The sequence below is a fragment of the Epinephelus lanceolatus genome, chromosome 15 (assembly GCF_041903045.1).
Source record: "Epinephelus lanceolatus isolate andai-2023 chromosome 15, ASM4190304v1, whole genome shotgun sequence".
In the NCBI taxonomy this organism is placed as follows: Eukaryota; Metazoa; Chordata; class Actinopteri; order Perciformes; family Serranidae; genus Epinephelus; species Epinephelus lanceolatus.
Window position 1 is genome coordinate 34579786 of NC_135748.1, and position 23653 is coordinate 34603438.

The following is a 23653-nucleotide window of genomic DNA, read 5'->3' on the forward strand; positions in this document are numbered from 1 at the left end:
AAAAAGAAAAAATGCAGTGGAGTATAAAGTGCACTGTTTCCTTCTGAAATGTATGAGAGTAGAAGTATGAACCAGGATAAAGTGGAGACACTCGAGCAGATTACCGTAAAACAGCTGAAGCACAGTACTAAATGTACTCAGGGACGTGCCACCACTGGATTTAGGGCTTTATTGTAGTGCCCTCTACAGACTAACCAGTGCACTTTGTGCCTAGCTCATTTGCAAACAGTGGTCGAGGAACCTAAAGAGGGAGGATGAAAAGCTTTACCAAAGACATGTCAGTGTTTTGCAGAGTGCATTATGCAAAGTGTACAAACACTGTGCTCTGACATATAAGACAACACCATTCGCTTCCTTGATCGAGAATATGCAATCAGCTTTGGAATGTTGCTACTCAAGTACTGTACATCAGTACAAAGTTGAGGTACAACTATGTCACTTCATTTTTCTTTTCATGCAACTTTATACTACTGCTCCACTTCAATTCAAAGAGAAATATCATTGTTTTTTTACTCCGCTACAATTATTTGACAGCTTTGGTATCCAGCAGAGCTCACCTCTAAACGACACTAGTGTGGTGAGACGCAGAAAAAATAAGTCAATGTTTAAGTGAAACCAGTCTATCCTGCTATTATTGGTTGACACTTTATATGGTGATTCAAACAAAACAAACAACAAACACACCCAGTTTACAGGTTATTGTGTTGCAACTTCCCCGAATTACACTGCAAGGTATTGTGAGTGTTGAGGGTCTTTGTCATAGCAGTAATGGTAGTTGTGATATTACATGTAAAAGTTTGGCAAGTCCAAAAATATCATAAAAAAATGTACTTTAAATATTAAAAAATTCTGGTTTTTAATGGTGTTACATTATTATATATCATATTAATGGATTACAATTATTGATGCGTTGATACACAAGCAAAATGTTGATGTCACAGCAGGTGGAGGTGAAGTTAATTTCAAGTGCTTGATACTTCTGAGCAGGGTAGGACATTAACTCATCTGTCCTGAGAGAAGCGATTGAAGAAACAGCCAGAGCTCTGAAAAAAAATGTTGTTGTGTGTGTGTTGTGTGTTGCTGTGTCACAACTGAGAAGCTGCCTATTATGTTTACAGATCACTTACTGCTTCGTCATGCTCTTAACCTTTAAGTCACACATCACTTAACCTTCTACAAGAACTGTGGGTGTCTCAGAAATCACATCTGCACGTTCTAATTTCCCGACCACTTTTTATTGTCAGAGCGCTGAAGTCAAAGCACTTGCATTAAAAGAATCATCTGTTACAGTCTTTTAGCACCGACAGATACAGTGAACCAGGAGTCAGCGTGGAGAGCGAGGTTAAATAATCATCTTCATGTCTGAAATGCTTTCCGACAGGATCAGTGGGAGTTTCTGCACGTCAGGAATTCAGTAGGAAGGCAGCAACAGAGCAGCTGACTAAACTGAATATTTAATCACCTTCCTACGACTTTATGCTACAAGTACCGAGCTACAAATCCTGTCTATATTACAGGCAGAAGATTTATTAACTTATTTATTTATTTTACTTCAGTGTGAGTCACAGTATTGTTTCCAGTGTTGAAATAAAAACTTAGTGTGTAATATAACATGTAGAATCAGAGCTGTTGTTTTGTGATAAAAATAAATCTGTTGGGTCTTGTTTACATCTCTGGAGGATGGCGATCTACCGTCTCAGGTTTTGTAGAAATTTTCTGCAACAAAAACAGATGAAATGTCACACGTATTTTGGTTTATAGACAGGGTTTACGATTAAAGACACAGTTTTCTTGTTCTGTTTCTTATTCAGTTTTGACAAAACCTACCCGACAACATTTGACAGATTAGGATCTAAGTAGATCATGTTGTGGGCGTATCCAAGATCTGCACTGTAGGTGATCATTTCAACCTGAACATCTCTGTCATACTCTTTCTTAGCCTGGAGTGATATCTCGTACAGCTGCGGACAAAAAAAAAAAAAAGCAACGTAATTCAACAAAGATGCAGCAATATCCACAAGGAAATGATGTAAACAGTAAAAGGAAGCATACATAAAGATGTAATGTACCTTCAGACCCATGTGATAAGGAACAATATGGTCATCTTCTGCATGCAGGATAAGGAGTGGGCTGTTCAAGACCTTTAAACTGAGGAGATGTTTTCACAGTCAGAGACGGATTCGTTAACTATATATTTTATTTTGTGCTTATTCTTTTGCACTCTGTTCTCAGCATTTATTACAAGATAAGGCAAAAGTTGCAAACCCTGCAAATCCAATAAACCAAGAAGTGGAATAAGAACAACAAATGAGCACTTCAAAATAAGTTAAAAAATAAATAATAAAAAGCATACTTACTTTTTGTCATTAGCAAACACAATGTTGTTCCTTTCCAATATGTTCCAAAACAAGCCCTCAAATCCTGGAAGGAACTTGTACATCTGGAAGAAAACAGGGTACAATCTGTGTAGAAATATTTTGCCATTTCCTGTGTACTGTAGTAATAAAAATACAAATACTCTCAGAATACAAATGAAGTAGAGGATAAATAAAAGTGGACCCAATACTGACCCCTGGGGGACACCCAGTGAAACAGCAGAACACCTCGACCCGTGGTTCCCCATCTGGAACCACAGGTCGAGGTGGTGACCTGTGTTACCAATTTGATTTTTTGTTTAGAGATTTTGACATTTCTAATATCTCTTGGATCTTGGATCTCATGAAATCTTTGGGTCTTTCTTTTTCTTTAATTGGAGGCCTTATAAATTTAAACTGTCACCGACTGCTCTGTGTCTGGGGCTGCGTTCAGCCCCAAAAAATCAGCAAAATGGTGCACAACATCTTGAGAATTTTACTGTGTTGGAGACCATGTTTATTTGAAACAATGTGCAACAAGCTTTGAGGTACGTTTGCTCTCATTTGCTGGGTGTGACAGAGGTGTTTAAGTCCTGTTTTTCAGTTCAGTCTCTCTTGGATCCTGGGTTCATTATGTGATCTTCAGTTTTGCTTTTAACTGTTGAAGTTAAGTTAAAGTCCAACTGATTGTCACACACCTGAGTGTATAAAATTTGTTCTCCGCATTTGACCCATCCCCTGAGGGAGCGGTGAGCAGCAGCAGTACCGTGCTCAGGAATCATGTGGTGATCTAACTGCTCAGACCTTTTATTAAAAAGTTCTATATTGGAGTACTTGTTGCCTGCTGCATTCTCCTGAGTTTGGGTCCACTTGCTCCACACCACATGACATAAACTCAGTCTAATTGTTGCTCTCAGATGAAGCAGCAGAGCTCAGTAGTCTTGTCATATAAATACAATTTTATGGGTTCAAATCCAGTCGACTTTGTTCTTTATTGCACGTCATCCCTCCTCTTTCACCAGTGTTTCTTATCTCTTTAGCTCCTGTATGGTCTCAACTGTCTAAATTCTCTTCTCATTTTCCTACAAATATTTGCGACAAAAAAAGCAGTAAAAAAAAGAAGCACATGGCATTCTTTTAAAACAAGATAAAAATTTGGATAACTGTGTTGAGGAGCTGCAGACTGACAAAAAAACCTGCCAGCTAGTCTCACCTTAACGATCGGATGCTTGGCGACCATTTCTTCTACGCTTGTGAATGCTCCATCAAGGATTAAAGCATCAACCACAGACCCTGATAGCAAAGACAGTAACAAAAAATATTAAGAACATGATAAAAAAGGAACAAAAAATATGAATGGAGTATTATAGTTAAATTCCAAGGCTTGTAAAGTCAATATTTATCAATATTATGGTGTCAGACTGAATCGAGAAAAAGATTTAATCAATGAAATGGTCCTTTAAAGACATAAACTCACCTTGCTCTTGTATTTTCAATGCAGCATTTGTTGCCACCCTACAACAAAACAAACAACAACAAAAATAATAATTCATATTATACATTTCTTATACATCTGTTGTATATATTAATGTCATGGACAGTGGTAGTTTGTGGTTAGAGAAACTGACCCAGAGCCGAGCGAGTGTCCCCACAGATAGACAGGACCTCTGCTCTGTTTCTTTACCCAGTGGTACAGGTAGAGGGCGTCACTGGTCACTCCAGCTTCACTTGGCTCCCCACTGGAGTCTCCAAAACCTCAAGAGAAGACACAGAAATCTTCAAAATCATGAATGTATCTTTATAATACCGTACAGTGAGTAACAGGACAATACATCAATAATATAATATGTTTTACACCTGAATAAACTACACAACTTTAACTCCTTTGTGTTTATTATATCGGGTTTACTTCCTCACTGATTTATGTATAATAATAATAATGATAATATTAATAATGAGTGTCAAATCAACCATTTTTCTTTTCTTCGGGCCACTACATAGACACTGGGCTATAAATAGCCAGCAAGGAAGCTGAGCAATGTACTGCTGAGGACGGCTGCTTATTTTAGCCACCCAAGAAAAGCTAAATCCGTTTAAGTGTACACCATATTGAGAGTATTTTTATCACTTTACCTTGCTGTCAGACAGCAATTTCTGACAGGGAAGCCATTAACGGCTTCAGTTGCCCATCTACGCTCTCATCAAAGCCACCAGACTCCATTTAGAAAAACAGTAATCTTAGCTCACTGAACACAGGAGCTGCTGGTATATCGCAGCCTCGATCAATTGGTTTGTTTGTGTTATTGTGTGACTTTGGTGAATCTGAACTAAAACTTTTAAATGCCAAAGTAATAAGTAAGTGATTAAGTGTTAAATCACGGTTTTCCTTAATGGCTTTGAAAAGAGTGAGATAACAGCTTTGGTTCCCCGTTGGAAATAACTGTAGGACAGCAACTAAAGCAATCAAAGTATTCTACATATAGCGTCCATTTATTAAGCCGATACTGATTTTTTTTAGGTGGCTAAAATACGTTTTCCTGCTGCCCCCATCCACTGCAGTACATTGCTTAGCTTATGTGTCAGTACTCCTGTCTGCTTCTACAAACTGGGGGCGTGCTGACTGCTATCTAATGTAGGTAATGCACTGACTATGGATACGTATCTCATACAACCCCAGAAAGTCCAAACTATCCCTTTAAAGAGCAAAAATAAGCATCTTACCTCTGTAGTCTAAAGAGAAGACATGGTACCCTACAGTACTAAAAACCTGCAACACACAAAAATCAGAATTTTATCTAAAGCAAAAAGTCAAAATTGCTCAATGTAAAAAGCTTTAAAACAGGCACTGTACCTTCACCAGCTCCACTCTGTGAATTAAGGCTCTGCAGAAATGACATGAGAGCAATGAATACAAACAAACAAATGGTTTTCAGTCTCATTTACTGTGACCCACAATCCCTTGTGTTCATTGTGCCTGTGGATAAACCCAGGAGCCTGAGCAGTCATGTGATACCCACTAGACTCCATTAGAATAAATTCAAGGGTCCCTATAATGCTACTCTCATCCCACCTGGTCCCTGCGTTGCCGTGGAGATAGATAATAACAGGACTGCCGTCTCCCAGCGTTTCCTGGTACCACTCAGGGCTTCTCCCCGCGGCCTTCTCCCATTGGCTGGCGGGGAGTGTATGCCTGTGAGACACAAAGATAGAGAGCTAGGGAGCAGAAAGACAAACAAATACGCCTGTGTTTTCAGTAGGGTTTTTGTTTTGAGTGGTCTCGTGCAGATAAATGAGTAAATTATGGTCCCATTCACTTAGGAGCCACCTGTAAAGAATATGCATGTGCTCATGGTATATTCAAGAACTGGTGCACTTCATTGGACAAAACAGGAGCATACAAACGACCTACCAGACACCGACTGAGACATCCGCCTCTGTGTCCAGGTAGAAGTTGCATGTGTGGTTCAGCACGTCTTCAGGTCTGCTGAGATCCACAAAGAATGGAAACCTCACTGTGGAAGGCAAGAGCACTCAAGGTCAGTATAATGTTTATATGTTGCGTAGTATCTGATCATATCCTGTCATATTGTATTACATCATATTGCATTGTATTATCATATTGTAACGTACTGTATCAAATCATATACCATCATTTTATATCACATAATATTGTGTTATTGTATTTATCATATTGTATCATATTGAATTGATTCATATCATATCGTAACGTATACACCTTATCCTAATATATTGTTCAAAGGTGTAGATTTCGAGGGGGACCTATCATATGTAATCAGGCTGTGCAATAAATTTGTATTGTATTTTTTTATTAGCATATTATTAGTGTATCCTCCTATAAAGGTTTGCATGATATCCAATGAATTAGCATCAAGTTATGTAGGTTAGAATTCAGCACGTAAAATTATGTAAATTAGATTTAGGCAAGTAAAGTGATGTCAGTTAGGTTTAGGAAAACAAACATGTTTGGGAACTGTCATGTCACATACATAACATAATGCTACGTACTTAACATAAAGTTATCTTGGTTAAATTTAGGCAAGTAAAGTTACATAAATTAGGTTTAAGAAAGTAAAGTTTTGTTAGCTAGGTTTAGGAAAGTTAAGTTACGTATGTTAAGTTTAGGAAAGTAGAGTTTGTAGGTTGAGTTTAGGCAAGTAAAGTTACATAAATTAGGTTTAAGAAAGTAAAGTTTTGTTGGCTAGGTTTAGGAAAGTTAAGTTACGCTAGGTTTAGGACAGTAAAGTTCATAGGTTGAGTTTAGGAAAGTTGAGTTACGTATGTTAGGTTCAGGAAAGTAAAGTTTGTAGGTTCAGTTTAAGAGAGTAAAGTTACGTACCTTAGGTTTAGGAAAGTAAAGTTTTGTTGGCTAGGTTTAGGAAAGTAAAGTTACGGAAGTTAGGTTTACAAAAGTTAAGTTAAGTTAGGTTTACGAAAGTAAAGCTACGTAGGTTAGGTTTAGGAAAGTAAAGTCAGGTGGATTAGTTTAGGAAAATAAAGTTACATGGGTTAGGTTTAGGAAAGTAAAGTTCGTAGGTTCAGTTTAGGAAAGTAAACTTAAATGGCTTTAGGAAAGTTAAGTTACAGAAGTTAGGTTTAGGAAAGTAAATTTACATATGTTAGGTTTAGGAAAGTTATGTTAGGTTTAGGAAAGTTAAGTTATGTTAGGTTTAGAAAAGAAAAGTTCATAGGTTAAGTTTAAGAAAGTAAAGTTATGTACGTTAGGTTTAGGAAAGTATTAAACCCCAGTTTACTTTATTTAGGATTCGGAGTACATTTGGATCTTTGTAGGTTTATGGATCTTGCATGTTTCTAAATAAGTAAAATTTTCATAATGAGAATGATGTGTAATGACATACAATAACATAATGCCCACTGTAATGTCAACACACAGCTATTTCAGTGTATAACTGTTAGAACACTGTATCATAATACATTATAACATAAACTAAAACACTGTGTATGACCCATTTGGTTATCTAAGCATGATGTTGCTATGACTAACAGCTGTTGTTAGATCACCATGAATCATGAACATGTAACGACTGTACATCGGATAAACACAGAGATAAACAAAAAGAAACGTATTACTTACACAGGTGGGAAAATACAACATGTCCCAGTATCCAGGGGAACAGGTAGAGGATGACAGGCACTGAGGCGTAGACAGTAATCAAAAATAAGACAACTCTCTTCATTGCTGCTTCAAGTGACAGTATTTCCTGTCTGCAGCTCCAAAAACACAATGTCCCCTTTCCCCTGATTCAGTGGTGGAGTGAGGAAGGATCCAGCAGAGCTCTCCTCCAGACAAAACGACTGTTTACATGCATACAGAAAAATAGGTCAATGTTCAACTGCAGCTAATCATTTCCTCTGCTACTGATTGCTCACATTTGATACAGTGATTCAAACACTGCGAGCAACAAACACGCCCAGCTGACAGGTCATTGTGTTGCAACGTCACGACAGGGCACTGCAAGGCATTGTGGGTGTTGAAGTTTTTTTCACATAGCTATACCACATGTAAAAATACTCTTGTTACAAGTGAAAGACCTGCAAAGAATTTATTATTTTTAAAAATTAATTTAGATATCAAAATAAATATCCAGAATGATCTGTAATGGTGTGTATTATTATTATTATTATTAAATTTTATTTTATTTTATTTTATTTTATTTTATGTTATTTTTCTATTAAAGGGTTTTTCTTAGGGAGTTTTTCCTTATCCGCCATAGGGGTCTAAAAATAAAGGGGTGTCGTATGCTGTAAAGCCCTCTGATTCTAATTGTAATTTGTGTTACTGGGCTTTATAAATAAGACTGAAATGAAATGATTTGTAATAATATATTTCTGGATTATAAATATTGATGCATATATAGGCAAAATGTTGATGTTACAGAAGGTGGGGGTGAATTTAATTTCAGGTTTTATATGATTTTGGGTAATTTCCCCCATAGCAATGCATATTTGATTTGTTGATCTTATGTTTTGTGTGTAAAATCTTGATCTGCAAAGTATCTGCAGCTGTCAGCTGAATGTAGTGGAGAATAAAGTACATTTTTTCCTTCTAAAATGTAGTGGAGAATAAAGTACATTTTTTCCTTCTAAAATGTAGTGGAGTGGAAGTATAAAGGAGCAGAAAATGGAAATACTCAAGAAGACTACCTTAAAACAGCTTAAGTACAGTACTAAGTGACACTTCAACACTGGCTGAATTTAGAGTTTTATTGTAGCGCCCCCCACAGGCCAAGCAATACGCTTTGTGCCCAGGATCAGATGATAAGACTACATTTGCAAACAGTGGTCCAAAGACTTAAAAATGACACTAAAGAGGGAAGATGAAAAGCTTTCTCAAAGTAGTGTTAGTTGTCCAAACGCTTTACAGTAGGTTTTAATATTTTGAGTAAATAGCACACAGTTTTTTGTACAGTATGTAATGTTTTGAGTAAACAGCCTACAGTGTTTTTGCAGAATACATTATGCAGAGTGTACAGACACTGTGCTCTGCCATATGAGACCACATATTTACCTTTCTTGTGCAAGAGTGTGCGAAAGACAGGGGTAGCTATCAGTGGTGGAATGCACAGTACTTAAGTATTGTACTTCAGTACAAATTTGAGGTACTACTTGAGTCTTTTCTTTTCATACCACTTTTTTTTACTCTCTACTTCGCAGTAATTATATAGATATGACCCCCCCCCCCCCCCCCCAACATATATATATATAATGACAGGTAGTACATGTCAAACACTGTGCTGTTTCTCTATTTCTTTACATTTAAATGTATTAAAAAGTGGAAAAGCAGGCTATATCACTGTTGATTGTTATTTTTGTAAAAAAAAAAAAAAAAAAAAGGCACTCAGTTATCAAAACTTTGAGAACCCCTGATCAGAGATTTTTGTTTCAAAATAGTTCAACGTGGTCAGTTAAGCTGTTAAGAACTCCCAGTAAACCCTCAGGACAGTTGGGTCACAGAGGGTGTCGATTAAAAATGTTCCCACCCCCAAATGTAACCACAATTGGTGATTACCACCCTGTTTTACTTGAAGGAGGCTACATTTTCCTGATTATTCTTACATACTTTTACTCAAGTACCATTTTTAATGCAGGACTTTTACTTGTAATGGAGTATCTGATAGTGTGGTATGAGTACTTTTATTTGATATTAATTCACTTGTATAGCACCTTAAGTAAGGGACTGTTCTTTACTTATTCCCAAAGGTGATAAATATTTGTCCCCAAAAGTACAAATATTTGTCCTTGTGCCTCCCTGAGTGACTGGCGGAAAATGCACAACCTTCCCTCCACCATAGTCATTAGATTTTTAAAACTCACCCTTTGATGTTTTAAAGTTAAAAGTTAAAGACGGGATCCTGGAGTTGAAAAAAATGTGTTTTTCACTCTTATTGTGTGTGTTGGTCAGTTAGTACAAAAATTGTATTGTTGTCCAAACTTTAGATGCGACATGCAGAACCAAGTGATTCTGACAAAATATCACTATTTCAAGGTCAGATTTGGTTAGGTAATGTGAAACGAACAGAAGCATTTATCACACATGGTGTGTCCAAGGACCATTGGGAAAGTTGAAAGTCCAACAGTAATTTCTGTTTTACAGTTTCTGGGCATGATAGATGATGTAATTTTGGTGATTGGTGGAAAACATGCCATGTTTGAAAAAAAATTTAAAAAAATCTACAGTAAAATAAATACAAAAAACAACATTTTAAATGTGTACACCCCTCCCCTAAGCCAACCTTTTTCCCTCTTCTATCATTAAGTAAAATGATGACCCCTGACTAAGTCACATATTTTAGGGACAGAAGACCATGTGTTAAACTGTACAATTAACCTATAGAGTGAATGCAGTAATTGCAGGAAGTTGCAGGAACTGCAGGAAATAAGCAATTTGGATGAATGATTGAGCAGATTATGTCTGCATGTCACAACAGAGATTAGTTTACTGATAAGAGTAGGAACTTTTTGTACAATTCTGTGTCTGTATTGTGTATTTATTTATTTTAACAATCATACACATTCAATAGGCTTCTTTGTTTGCCAAATTCAGTGTTTTCCTTTTCCTGATGCTTTTAGCTCTTTGGTTGTTTTACTGTGAACTTCACGGATGCAGGACAAGGCTGTTTAGCATACAGTGAAGGCTCTGTGAATATAGCTTGTGTTCAGAAAAATCCATTGTTTTCAATGTAGACATGTGGCAGACATGCTCAGAGTGATGCTGCTGCAACGAACACGTGCTCCTGACCGCCTATTTTTCAGGGTGCAACAGCAGCACCCTGAGATAAACTGAGTTCAACTTTTGGAACACAGCAGTGGGCACTGCATGTCATGTGACGAGGACCAACCAATCACAGCTGGCAGATATCTGTCCCTTCTTCCATAAAAATATTGACCTATTTTAAATACGAAGAAGTCGATCATTTTAATGCAGGGCTGCCAGAGCTTTTCATCTGTCCCATGGATGATAGGCCTACACACTTAAAGATCAGCTCTGCACCCAAGATTTCAGGTAAATAGGTCATAATGTGGTGCTTATTAAGGTTGCTAAGCAACCTCAGAAGCAACCTGCCACTGCACTCTTGATAGCTGGAACAAAAAAGGCACAAGAGTAGTGCCCAGTGCCCGACCTCGCGTTGTCCAGGCAGTTAAAGATGGCCCTTATCCTTTAAGATATGTACATTTTCTGACACCCCTTGAAATCAAGAAGGCCTCATGACCTCCCTTGAAGCTTTGGCGACCCCTAGTGGGGGTCGGGACCCCCAGGTTTGGAACCAGTGCCCTAAGCCAAAATAAAAAAAACATGAAACGTTCCAAACTGCATACTTTTTCTTTTTACTTTCAGGAGGTACGGCAGCTGCCCTTAAAAACTTTGCACTATTGCATGCAGTATGCACACGATCAGGACATACAGCTTCCTCATAACGTTACGCCCTGAACTGTGACCATCTTGCTTATATATATCTGTCACCTTGGAGATAAAACAAAAAGCCATTCACTCTGTCATTGTTATTTAATACTAATGCCTTTTGTTGTTAATTGATTATTGATTATTCTATTCAATTAAACAATTAATATTCCTGTTATGACTAACTGGCTTGTCATCAGTCACCTGAATGCACTGTCATCCGTCATTGCAGCATCTGACAGTCGTGTATCTTGTCTGCACAGAGGATTGTGGGTCAGAACAGCCACAAACACATGCTGGCTTGCATACTGCAAAATCAGACCTGATGTAGCAGAACATCCTGATATTTTTGGCATACTGCATTTGACTGCATAAATCTTTCTTCTGGCATACCTACTGTATAATATGACAGTATGGATAGTGAAGTCCCTCCCCAGTGCTGAAAAAAATATTTGACATGCCTCCACCTTTTTGCACCCCTCTCTCTTCCCTTATAAGTAATGAACAGTCCCTAAAGGATCTGAACACTGTTAGCTGTGTCCAAGCATGGGTGGATGCTATGGTTTGAACTTCCTCTGATAGCTACCAGCTAGCCAGGTGCCAAAAAGTCACAATATATGATGAACAATTGCTGAATTAAGATATGACAGTCAGATACTAACAGGAGCATTTCTTTATCTTAAAGCAGTGGAGTTATATTAGTGTACCAGTGTTGCTTTGGTCCACAGGGGGCCGGCCTGTGACCAGTCAGCTCTCTGTCACCGCCCCTTCCTCTATCAGCCGCTTTTCAAAATCCGCTAGCAGCCTGAGGAGGATGAGACACAGCCGAGGACACAAAGCGACCACCAACCTCTCCGATGCTGTGTGGACATAACAGAACAAGAAGCCCCATCAAACAACACACTGTATCTCCAAGCTAACAGCTCAGCTAACGTCTCTGTGTGGATAACATCATTTACACCTGAGGAGGAGCCGCCACGAGACACCAGGAGAAATGTTGTAAAACTTTATTTTATACCCGCGTTTTAACGGTAACCTCCAAAATTCAGCCGGACAAGGAGCCAACTGTCGTCCGAGTTCAGACACTTTGGTAAGCTAACAGTGTCCGCACTGTTTCTCTGCTTCCTCTTCTTTCTTTGACAGTTAACATGAACATTTTGGGATGAAGTTGGAGCCAACAGCAGTCCTGACCAAACCGTTTCCTCCTCCCAACATGAATGCTGACAAATTAGCTTGTTAGCCTAGCTCATCACTTTACTATGGGAATCCTCTTTAGCTAGTTTAACTTGTTAGCTAAACTAACTTTAACAGCTAGTTAACGTGTGTTTCATGCTCATAACTAGCTTTGACCAGGTGTAGTCATGATGTGTCCAGGCTTTACTAAGGCAGTATTTCCAATGAGGGATGCAAAATGGAGATTTATTCGCTACATTTTGGCTGCAAAAAATAATAATTATCTTAATCTGATTTCATGCTTTCCACCATGAGATGCTGCTGACAGTTTCATTCTGACAAACATTTATTATGTACTTTGGTGTATAAAATAGTATATAATGAACTGTCCTACTGAGGTGTTAGGCTAAAATAAAAACACCAGTATATTACATACACTCCATTTAAGAAATAAGTCACATTAACATTCATACCACATTAGTTCATTCATTCATTTTACACATAATAGAAATCCCCCAACCGATTCACACACCCCATCCACTTACACACAAACACATATTATAGTAGTTTTATGTTTAGTATACTCCACTGGATCTACCCTTCCCTTCACAGTCATGCAAGCCATGTCTTTTTCCCTAAATTAGCATTATTATGATATGTTTTTATTAGTCTTTTAGGGCCTTATAAATGTTCTTCCATACTTCATTAAATCGCTTTGTTTTATTGTTGTCCTCAGACCATGTCTTGTCTATGGTCAGATAATGTCTCATCAGTTGGCTGCACTATCCTGTTAAGAGGTTCTGCATCTGACGTTAAAAATCCTTAAAAGTTTTGTTTTTTCTAAAGTTTCCACGAATGAAACGTGGCTTTCCAAGTTGTTTTAATATTGTTTGCATATCTCAAAGAAGACACTGTGATGGATATATGACTGTGAGGCAGTAAAAAGTGATCCCACCATATTTTATTGATTTAAAAGGTTAGTAATTAATGAGACTTTTGTGGATTTGATTTGAAAACATGCAAATATTTCCCCCAATTTCATCAGCTTGGACTGTGAAAGTGTTGAAAATGAGTAGATGTGATTTGCAATGAATAAATAACAGCATGCTGTCTCATTGATTACCTTGTGCAATGCACTTTGCAAAAAACTGTACAAAGTTTAAAGTGTTTTGCAAATTTTTTTTAAATAAATTTGTACACCCCTCTCCTAAGCCAGTGGTTCCTAACCTTTTTTCTTAAGGGACCTCTTCACAATCATTAAGTAAATTGATGACCCCTGACTAAGTGACATATGTTATGGATATTTCATATTATAATCAATGCATAATATTAACAGAAGAGACAAAATGATAAGCTGCACATTAATCTAAATAGTGAATGCAGTAACTGCAGGAAGCGAGCGATTTGGATGAATTTTCAGCAGATTATGTCGGCATATCGCAACAGAGATTTGTTTTCCTGATATCCTTGGGAAGTTTTTATACAATTCTCTGTCTGCATTGTGATTTTGTTTTTGAATTTTGAACATTCATACATTCTTAAGAGGCTTTTCTTTGGACAAATTCCGTGTTTTGTTTTTCCTGAAGCTTTGCAATTGTTCTTTTGTTCGTTGTACCCATGCAAAGTAATGCAAACAATTGAAAAAATGCAGTATGATAGAAAATATGTTGCATGATGACAATTGATAGGGTTTTTTGGGGGGTTCACGCACAAAAAATTTGCACAAAAAGTCAGAAAAATAGCAAAAATAAAGCAAGTACAAAGCAGTATGGGTTTTACTCCTACAGTTGAAAATAAATATAGAATATTTGAATCAAATATTAGATAATTATACTTAATTATTCCAAAAATGTTCTCCTGAAAACATTTTTCTGATCATATTTTGTGAGCTTAATGTTTAGTTCTCCTTTAACAGTAACTTCAGATTATGAGAATGCAGTTGTATAACTGCCGCAGCGAATACGAGATATGATGTGATTCTGTCTGCACGGAGACAATAGTTTGTTTATAAAAAGGCAGGGAACTTCCTTTTGTTCCACAGTCATCTTCTATCCCAAAATGGCCAACAGAAACATAGCACACCCATCAGTGTTTCACTAGGGTGATGTTATAGCAAGAAAGTTCTGATTTTTTTTTTTGTTTTGTTTTTTATTTTACTTTCCCAGCTTTGACATCTGTTAGTGATAATTACCAGTGTCAGTGGATGCTGAGATGGTGTGAAGGATGTGAAGGATTAACCTCCTTCTTGTGACCTGGACTAGAGTGATTCTTTGGCTGCAGCAGCTGTCAAACCTCGGCCACCATGAGCCACTGTGGCCGAGCCGAGCAGGAGGGCTACCAGGATAATTGGCTCAGAGGCTGCTTGGAGAATACAAACTGATCAGTGCGACAACACAAGCAAAGTGTGTGGAGTGAAACTTGCATAGAAACTTACTTGGTGCATTTGTTTTTCTTTTTATATATATATTTAATAGGTCATCACTCCAGCTGTAGACAAGCTGCCACAATGCTGAGCCATGATTTTCTTGCATTTCATAAGCTGCTCCAATGTGCAGATGCAGAATACTGATTTGGTTTTTGTCCCTATTGTCTGCGGTGAATGGGCACCCCGAGAATGGGGTGTGGGGGACACCTGGCTGAGCGCTTCATGATTTCAGTGAGAGCAGCTGGAAAAGCTGGGGTCAGGAGGCTCTTTGCATAGACATGTAGGCTCAAACTGGGAAGTTTCAACTGATTAGATAAAAAGTGGTGCGCTCTTCGTTTCAAACTTTATTCACAAGGTCACACACAGCATTTATTTGATGCTTAAAGAACAAAGTTGTCCCACAAGAGGAAATTATTTTTGCGCATTAAAACATGGAACATAAACACAGTAGAAACACCCTGAAGACATCTGAAAGTAGTAAAAGAGCAGTACTATGTAGACAGTTCAGAATAAAACAAAGAGTGTTTGATAAAAGCTATGACATAAAGATAAAGCTGTGCTGGGAACCAAAAGGCCGTAAGATGTGCTGTAAGTAGTAAGATGATAATTTGTATAGCAAGAGATTTAAGTTGTTCCAACAACAGAAAAATGCAGGATTAAGCCAAGAAAATAATTTATAATGCAACAAACCAAAGGCATTCAAGGAGTGCTGGTAGTTGAAGTCAAGTAAAAGCAAAAAAAAAAAAAGCAATGAAGGCACCTTATGAACATACAGCTGGTGCCCAAAGCCCCAGCACTTATGTAGTGCGCAGAATTATGTTTGCTACAGTCCGATGTACAATTTGTGGAAAGTAAAAATAGAAGCTAAAGAGATAAATGTTTTATGCTGCTCAGCCTTGCATTGCTATTTCCAGTCATGTTAACTGACATCATCTTGCTTAAGCTTCAGGTGGCTGACCTGGACTGTTGCGTCTATGAGTTATGTCATTGCTTAAGTTAATCTGACTCCTTTCTTTTCTTTTATTCAATGCACAAGTACGTCTTGCATTTGTTTCTCTTCAAAATGAAAGATTAGCCCCTTGAATTATTACTTAATTATTATATTAACTCCTGACTTCTGTTTTGGGGGGACACAAAGGAGCCCTGCTCTCTGTCAAATGGTTGTCTTTGTTTTTCAATTACACCATGATGCATCCAAACAGAGCGTGTAACAACTTTGTCCATGTCTCTGTAACGGATGCTGCCAGCCGGTGAATGTTGGCTGGAGGCTTTTGATGTGACCTTCCCCAATTAGTTCCTGGCTGCTTGTTCCACTTGGTTCAGAGCCACTTTGCTGTCTTTGTCCTTCGTCGTTATCACCAGTGTGAAGTATTTGAAGAAGCATTTAGATAAAGAACTTCAAACATGCTGCTTTTTAGCATTTTTATCATCAGTAACCCTCACGTTTTTATCAACAATACTAACATGCATTTAAACCACATCAAACTGTGTATACAAGGTGGATTTTCCCTTTCACCTGTGCCTCAGGTTGAATTACATGGGTTGTAAAACCCCCAAGCTAAAGGCGTTAGAAGAGAGTCATGGTCAGTGTTAGACTTGGCCACGTCTATCAATTTACCTGATTGTCTAATCATTCTAATTGGATTAGCCAAAGCCTCCACCACAAATGACGCTGGAGCGGTTTGCTGGTGGCTCAGTCGCACAGCGGCACTGTCAGATGAAGGAGCTTTTAGGAACGCATGCTGTTGAGTTAGATGTTTCCACCCTGTTTGTGAGTGTCTCTTAGCAGTAATTGGATATATATGATGCTGGTAATTTAGACTGGAGATATTCTGACTTCTTGTTTTGTTGTTGTACCTCTTTAACAGTGATTTAAAGTTGAATTCTGTTCCTGTTCTTGCATGTGACTCTGAATAGACGCATCAGCTTAAATGTGATGGACAGCGTGATGAAACCAGACTCTTCCCTCCTTGTCTTTCAGGGCAGGGTGCTGTCCTGTGGGATGGATGACACCCAAGAGCAGGACCACTACGAGGAGCGCCTAAAGGAAGTTTTTAATAGCTTTGATGCCAGCAGCTGTGGCTCACTGTGCCCGGAGGAACTCTCCGACCTCTGCCAGTCCCTGCACCTAGACGATGCCACGCCAGCTCTTCTCCAAACACTACTGCAGAGCCAGGACCGCCTCACTGCCAGGGTGAGTTTATTCCTCTGCCACTGAAATAAGTGTTTGTTTCCCTCCTACAAGTGCCGTGCAGTAATGTGCTTAGAAAGCTTGTATTTGCAGGATTTATATTGATCCTTTTCTGATGCTCATGTGAGTCGTGGCCTTTTGGCGTCCCTGTGTATCCTTTGGCAGACGCCTGCATCGAGCCACTCCAGCTCTCAGGTCTTTGTGTCTCTGGGCTTTTTGGTGCTTTGTTAGCTGTCTTGTTGAGGAGAAAATGTGCCCCCATCAGCCCTGATCCCAGGTGTCTGTCGTCAGGACAACAGAGCTGACTAATCACCATTCATAGATGCATTTCTTTGAGGGTGCTTAATGTGGAAGTGTAGAAAATAGAAAGGACACTGGTCTGATCTCTACAATTGGACCTCAGTTTGTCTCAAATTGATTGTGCACTTAAAGGATTTACAGTTTGTACTTTTCAGCTTAAGGATGAGACTGATCCAACTTGCTTACCTCCACACTTTTGCATCAACTTGTGTTTCTACATAAGCGTGTGGACAGACGGATGGCTATTGTCTTGCATATGCGGGTGTGTGTGGGCGGGGGTAAATGTTATAAGAGGGCGAGTGAACTGATTGCCTGCCCATGGCATCCAACAATAAAGTCAAAAAAAAGAAAACCCCCACGTAAAGCCGGCAGCCGCCAGCCTCGCCGCACAAAGAAAATCACCATATTCAGGGTTAGCAGCTGTTGATTCTTGAAGTGTGACCTCGGTGCTTCTGCTCAGCAAACCCTCCTCCACCCAGACACCCAGGGACACCCAGCCTCCACCCGACGCACTGGGAATATTACATCCAGTCTGAGGAATTTCATGAACTTTTGCTGTGATAATACTTGGCTCCACATTCTAAGCATCACTGGCATTTCCTCACATTTATGTAAGACTGTATTTCTTTTCTGTTTGTTGCAGGTTGACTTCGACCAGTTCAAGAATGCACTGATTCTGGTGTTGTCATCAACTATTGAGGCGCCACAAGCAGAACAGGAGACCTTGTCAAAACCAGGTAACATCTAGATTCTGCCTGAAAACAAGCACAAAGCTTGAGGCCATATCATTAATCTAATATGTAACTTAGAATCAGTTTAATTTTGAACTTTTTTCCACTCAGTGAGTCAACCAAGCGTAGAAGGTGACTGTGAAGGCTGAAGAGGTGGAGCACCCCACATGCTGATTCAGCTGTAAATCTACATACAGAGGCTCAGAGCCAAAAGCACAGGTTCAAAGCCAATTAACCGACAGTTGAACTGTTTGCTGGCATGGTTTATTTTATGGATGTAGTTAATGCAAAGATTGGTTTTATACTAAGCTGTTTCTTGGTAACATTTGTTTATAGTCTCAAGTTGTGAATGAATACTTCAGACTCCTGGTTAACCCTCATGTTTTCAGCCCAGTTATTTTATTTCTATAAGGTCCCACAAGGTGATCACTAACTGACTATTAACCCCATAGGTGTATTACCAGAACAAGTATTACTATATCATGCTTCCATATTGTGATACTTTTGTCTCAACTAGGCGTGTCACAATACCAGAAATTTAGTCGTCGATACCAATACCAGTGAAATTCTAAAATTTGTAACACCCAATAAGATACCACAGTAAAAAACAAAACCGTAAATCCCATGTGTTTCATCATGCACCTCTTTATTTAAAACATTTAAATGAAATGCAGTCTAAATTTTATTTATCCCTGATGATCCATTTTAAGCGCAAAGCAATAGTCTCTGTGGGTTCATGAGATTTTGTGGGCGAGGAAACATATTTACATAATGCCCACAGTATATTCACATATTTCTTCTCTATTGTTGTAGTTGTTCGTCACATCTCACATTCTAGTAGGCTAATTGTTCTGCCCCTTCCCCACTGTGATTGGACGACTAGGCAATATGAAGATATCATATCCTTATTGAGATATAAGACTATATATTGTCTTAGATTTTCGATATTGTGTTGATTTTTAAAGATTTTTTTAGGGCATTTTGCTTTTAATGGACAGGACAGGTAAGCATGAAGGGGGGAGAGAGAGGGGGGATGACATGCAGCAAAGGGCCACAAGCTAGATTTGAACCCAGGCCGCTGCGGCTACAGCCTTGTACATGGGGCGCCTGCTCTACCCACTAAGCCACTGACACCCCTATTGTGTTGGTTTTAAAGGCTGCATTGTAGTAAAGTGATGTAGATTTATCAACTTACCAGACTTTTTATTTGTTTTAACGCTTGCCTTAACCCACGTAGTTGCTATTGTGTTAATATTTTCTGAAAAATAAAAACAAAAAAACAAAACAGTAGTCATCCACACAACTTTTTTTTTGCATCAGCGAGGGTATTGTTATGTTCGATTTTGTCTCCCAGTCCTAGCATTTATGAAGTGCTTTTGAGGAGATTTAAAAATATAGAGATCGACATATTACCCAGCCCTAATTGGACAGCTGGGTAAACAGTGAAAATTCTGAGCACAGTGTTCGCCAGGGTTGAATATTTTTCATCTCATGGTGATCAGAAAGACAAAAAAAAACACCAAATGTGCAGCACTCAGTACAAAATAGACGCTCAGTGTCTCATCACGCTGCTGGCTTTTACAGCATAGTGTAAATACGCGGCACTCCGATTGCAAAGACTTCAAATAATACACTGGACTCAGGAAAATACTTTCTCTTTCAACGAGTTGAGACAGGACTGTCGCTGTAGTTGCACTTGTCACCATCTTCCAAGTGTTTTTGCTGTTGTTCTGTGCTGATGGGGGTTCTTCTTCTTTTGGCATTTAACATTTTATTTAAGACTTTGGATGATGTACCATAAAGAATGCTCCATCAGGTCACAGAAGCTGTGCATCCCCGGGACCTACTTTACCTATGGTGCTGGAGAAAAACCCAAAACAGCTGGGAGCTTATAAACTAGTTGCTCTACTCTGAAACCTATTTAAATTACACTTTTATTTACTTGTCCACGTGTCTCTCAAATGTAATCACGTTGTCAGAATTTTGGCATCAACTTGGGACCTAAGTGTCATCCATGTGACATCTCGACCCAAGGTCATATGAAGTATGAAGTCATATGAAAACTGTAAATTCATGTCTGTTTCATTTAAACAAATGGGAACATGTGGCTTTTAAAGTTAGCACTTTTAGAGAAGTTGTCACTTTTGGGGAAGTAGCTGCTGAAGGCTGTGACATGTATTAGTCACTGAACATTTTTTATTTCTGTATTTAATAATAACCTCTGTTGTGCAAACCTGACTATTATATTTTGTATAAGTGATCACAATCATGACTCCACTTATCATTGTGTCTCCTCAGAATCTCCTGAGATCGAACCAAAGTTTGTGAAGGGCAGTAAACGTTACGGCCGCCGTTCCACGCCAGAGTTCATCGAGCCTATTTCAGACTTCTCTGAGGTTACAAATGCAAACCCGGCTGAGGAGGAGGATGATCCTGAGGACAACTATGACTCAGCGGTTCCCCGGAAGCGTGAGGTAAAAGGCTAAGACTGATGTTCTGAGTTTTTTCCAGTATGGCTCTGAACCTCCAGACACTGGGATGCCATCCTTATCGCCTCCTGTCCTTGTGTGTACTGTGTTTCTCGGCAGCCACAGGCCACCAGCGAGGCGTTATTCTTAGCTAATCAGCTTAGTGGCATGCAGAGCAGATCCCAAAATGTAATATAGACACAGGATTCAGCAGGCACTGTTCATTGCATAACAACGCAGCACTGTCTGTAAATAACACTGTGAGTATAATTACTGTTAAACAAGCCTCCTGGAGTCGAGATGTTGCCCCAGTGTTTGTGTAACGTCAAACAGGGTTATCAGTTTAACATGTCGTGATGGGATTCTGTGTGAGTTAAACTGCGCTCAGTGTTGGGTTGAACTTTGCCCTGCGTGCATGTGCTGGCTGTTATGTGGTGGTCAAGGCAATAGCTCAGTGATTTAGAAATTTACACCATCATGTTCAAACAGATCAGTTTCATTTCAGCAGATACAGACAGAGACAGGAGCTGATTGTTGTATGTGTGGCTGTCAGTATTTGCCACGGCTGCTGTCAAGTTCTTTTTGTGTATTTAAGACTGACAGTAGGTGCCTCCCTTCGTCTGCACCAAACAGTCGTGGCTTTAATGCAATATGCGTCTGTGTCACAGGGTTGTAAAGCATTAGTTCAGTCACAGCTGAACACTCTGCATGGTTCTCTGGTTGATCTTCTAGATCCTTTTCTTGGATTATCCTGCTCTCACTGCTGACATGGAGAGTTGTTTGACATATATACAGGGGTCTAAGCTTGTACTTTGTGACTGTGACCTGCAAGAGAAATGAGGGTGAGAAATCTACAGTAACACCAGCAGGAGGTCAAACTTTGTACTAAAAATCTATTTGGCTATAAAGAAGTTTATTTGTCTCTGATTTAAAGCGTTTTAAACTGCATGTCTTTGAATTTTAGACTGTTTGGTTGCGCAAAACAATTTGAAGACACCATCTTTCTAAGAAACTGTGGTCACTATTTTCTGACATCTTAAAGACTAAACAGTTCCACTATTATTCAGAATATGATCATATTTGATACTGGCCATGTAAACACAATTATATCTTTTTCCGAATGTAGTATTTTCCAACAAGGATAAGTAAACTGAACTCCCTCTGCACAGCCAGTCTCAAGAATCAGGCGGTGGTCTGCCACAAAATAAAATCATCAACATAAACCACCGTTCACTGAACTGAATTACTGTAATTTTATTAAGAGCAAACAACGCGTTTCGCCCCTGGCTTCTTCAGGTTCGCTTAACAACAGTAGTATTTTCCAATAAGGATGTGGGATATGCAAATATTATTTGAGTTTGAGGAGTATCGGCTCTGTGTTGTCATGGATGCGTTGTACACAAACCAACTCTGCAACAGTCTGCAAGGCTTGTGAGGTAGAGATGCCGAAAAGAAAAGCCCAAGTTTCAGGTCTGAAGGACAAACAAACCTGCTTTTAAGATGACTTGGATATGCACAATTATCGCAGTACTGACTTCTTCAAGAGGTTGGTTGAAGGAACGAAAGAGGGAGGCTGTGTTTGGACAGTTGAACAAGTCCGCCACATGTGGATAACTCTAAAAAAGAATCTTTTTGCGATGCAATAAAAGCAAAATGACACAAGCGACTCCTCTTTTCCATATTTTGACATGATAAACATGTTAGGGCATGTTAATTGGAGTATGCACAGCTGCATGTAGAAGGGAATATTTGTGGAATATTCATTTTCCTTAGTCATGTTTATCTTTTTCGGAATAAGGGCAAAAACCTGCATATTTTGTGCGTGTGAACATAGTCGATAAAGTGTTTAGATGCAGCCCTGTGTTGAAGTTGTTCTATGCGTAAGATTTACTGACTGCCGTGGCCTTTAGACACCAGGTTGATTTTTCATACCAATGAATGTGCTGCAGCCGAATAAATCACGCCAAAGAAAAGTCCCCAACTGGTCACCAAAACGGTATAATGATGGCCACTTCAGCTTGTCCTCAGATGGATGTGTTAATATTCTGTGTATTGTCTGCGCTGCTGCCTGCCAGCGTCAAGACAAACACTGTTCGAGACATTGAACTGAAGCGTGTCTCGGTATTGACTAATCTACGCTGCAACAATGCTACAATGTCCGGCCCGGGGACCAGCAGATGGGCATGGGTCAGGGGGGCTCCGCCGCAGAGACTGCAGGCTCGGTGCTTTGGGAGGAGGAGGGTGTAGGGATGTGACAGAAGAACAATGACCCCCACTACCCCCACCCTCCTGGATGCCTATACACCATGTATCAGAACGCCACTCGCAGAATACCATCTGTTCTTCATTCCCTCACTGTTTGCTTCCCAGACAATAGATGGTCACACTGGGAGTGGGGTGGAGCGCAGTGGGTCACACCCACATAAACCCCTCCTCCTTTTATATTTCTTGAGAAGCACAAAAAAGTTGCTGGATTAAAATGTTAATACTCAAATTAGGAGTTAAGATTTGAGACTGCATAATGTTCCAGGTTTTGGTTTCAAACTTTTAAAACATCTTTTCCCTGAGTGAGTGAGCGGTTCAGTTTCAGCATTAGCCTCTTATTTATTTAAGTTTTTAAATGTTGCACATTGGCATAGGTAATGCCCCATTAACATGTTTGAAAATGTAAAAGAAGAAGAAAGAAGTGTGTCCCTCCGTGACGCATTTTTTCTATTATTACCACCATTCCTGATTTGCACACTGACCGTCCCTGATGCCCTCGTGTCATCACAAAAGCTCTTTTGTGCTTTTTGTCAGACACTCCTGCCCCCCTTTGCTCGCAGCCCCAACCTCGCCTCATTTAAAAATGTTTGAACTAATAAACAGCTGATTGTCACATGAGAGAATCAGCCTGCAAAGATTTTAATGTGGTCATTTTTTCTCACAAATGACTTTCTATGATTTTGAACAACAAGACTAGCCTCTTGTATTGTACTAATCTGTGTGTGTTTTTGTGTCTAACAGCGCTGGAATGCTCACGAAACAAGCACAGAGGAGTACGAGGCAGAAGGTACGTCAAAGTCGCAGTATT

At 39.2% G+C, this 23653-nt stretch overlaps 2 protein-coding genes across 7 annotated transcripts in view; one reads left to right on the top strand and one right to left on the bottom strand.

Moving 5' to 3' along the window:
• Nucleotides 1-1213: 1213 nt before the first annotated feature.
• LOC117266781 (lysophosphatidylserine lipase ABHD12-like) lies at nucleotides 1214-7798 on the bottom strand. Its single transcript, XM_033642127.2, has 12 exons — nucleotides 7468-7798; nucleotides 5764-5866; nucleotides 5425-5544; nucleotides 5206-5236; nucleotides 5076-5121; nucleotides 3983-4109; nucleotides 3832-3869; nucleotides 3568-3647; nucleotides 2358-2440; nucleotides 2070-2148; nucleotides 1828-1961; nucleotides 1214-1716 (listed from the first exon to the last, which is right to left on the bottom strand). Exons 1-12 carry the CDS (start codon nucleotides 7568-7570, stop codon nucleotides 1689-1691), a joined length of 972 nt encoding a protein of 323 aa, XP_033498018.2. The 5' UTR covers nucleotides 7571-7798; the 3' UTR covers nucleotides 1214-1688.
• Nucleotides 7799-12012: 4214 nt separating this feature from the next.
• The window catches only part of nin (ninein (GSK3B interacting protein)), a 34754-nt gene continuing 23113 nt past the window's right edge, over nucleotides 12013-23653 (top strand). For 4 of the 6 annotated variants that reach the window (XM_033642949.2, XM_033642951.2, XM_033642953.2 and 1 more), the window contains exons 1-5: nucleotides 16600-16661; nucleotides 16872-17084; nucleotides 18025-18118; nucleotides 20411-20586; nucleotides 23587-23632. In XM_033642949.2, the coding sequence (XP_033498840.2) occupies nucleotides 16608-16661; nucleotides 16872-17084; nucleotides 18025-18118; nucleotides 20411-20586; nucleotides 23587-23632 (583 nt within the window). In that variant the 5' untranslated portion in view covers nucleotides 16600-16607. Of the gene's footprint in view, nucleotides 12383-16599; nucleotides 16662-16858; nucleotides 17085-18024; nucleotides 18119-20410; nucleotides 20587-23586; nucleotides 23633-23653 lie in introns of those variants that run through there. The other 2 variants (XM_033642950.2, XM_078175234.1) reach the window with 2 other exon arrangements.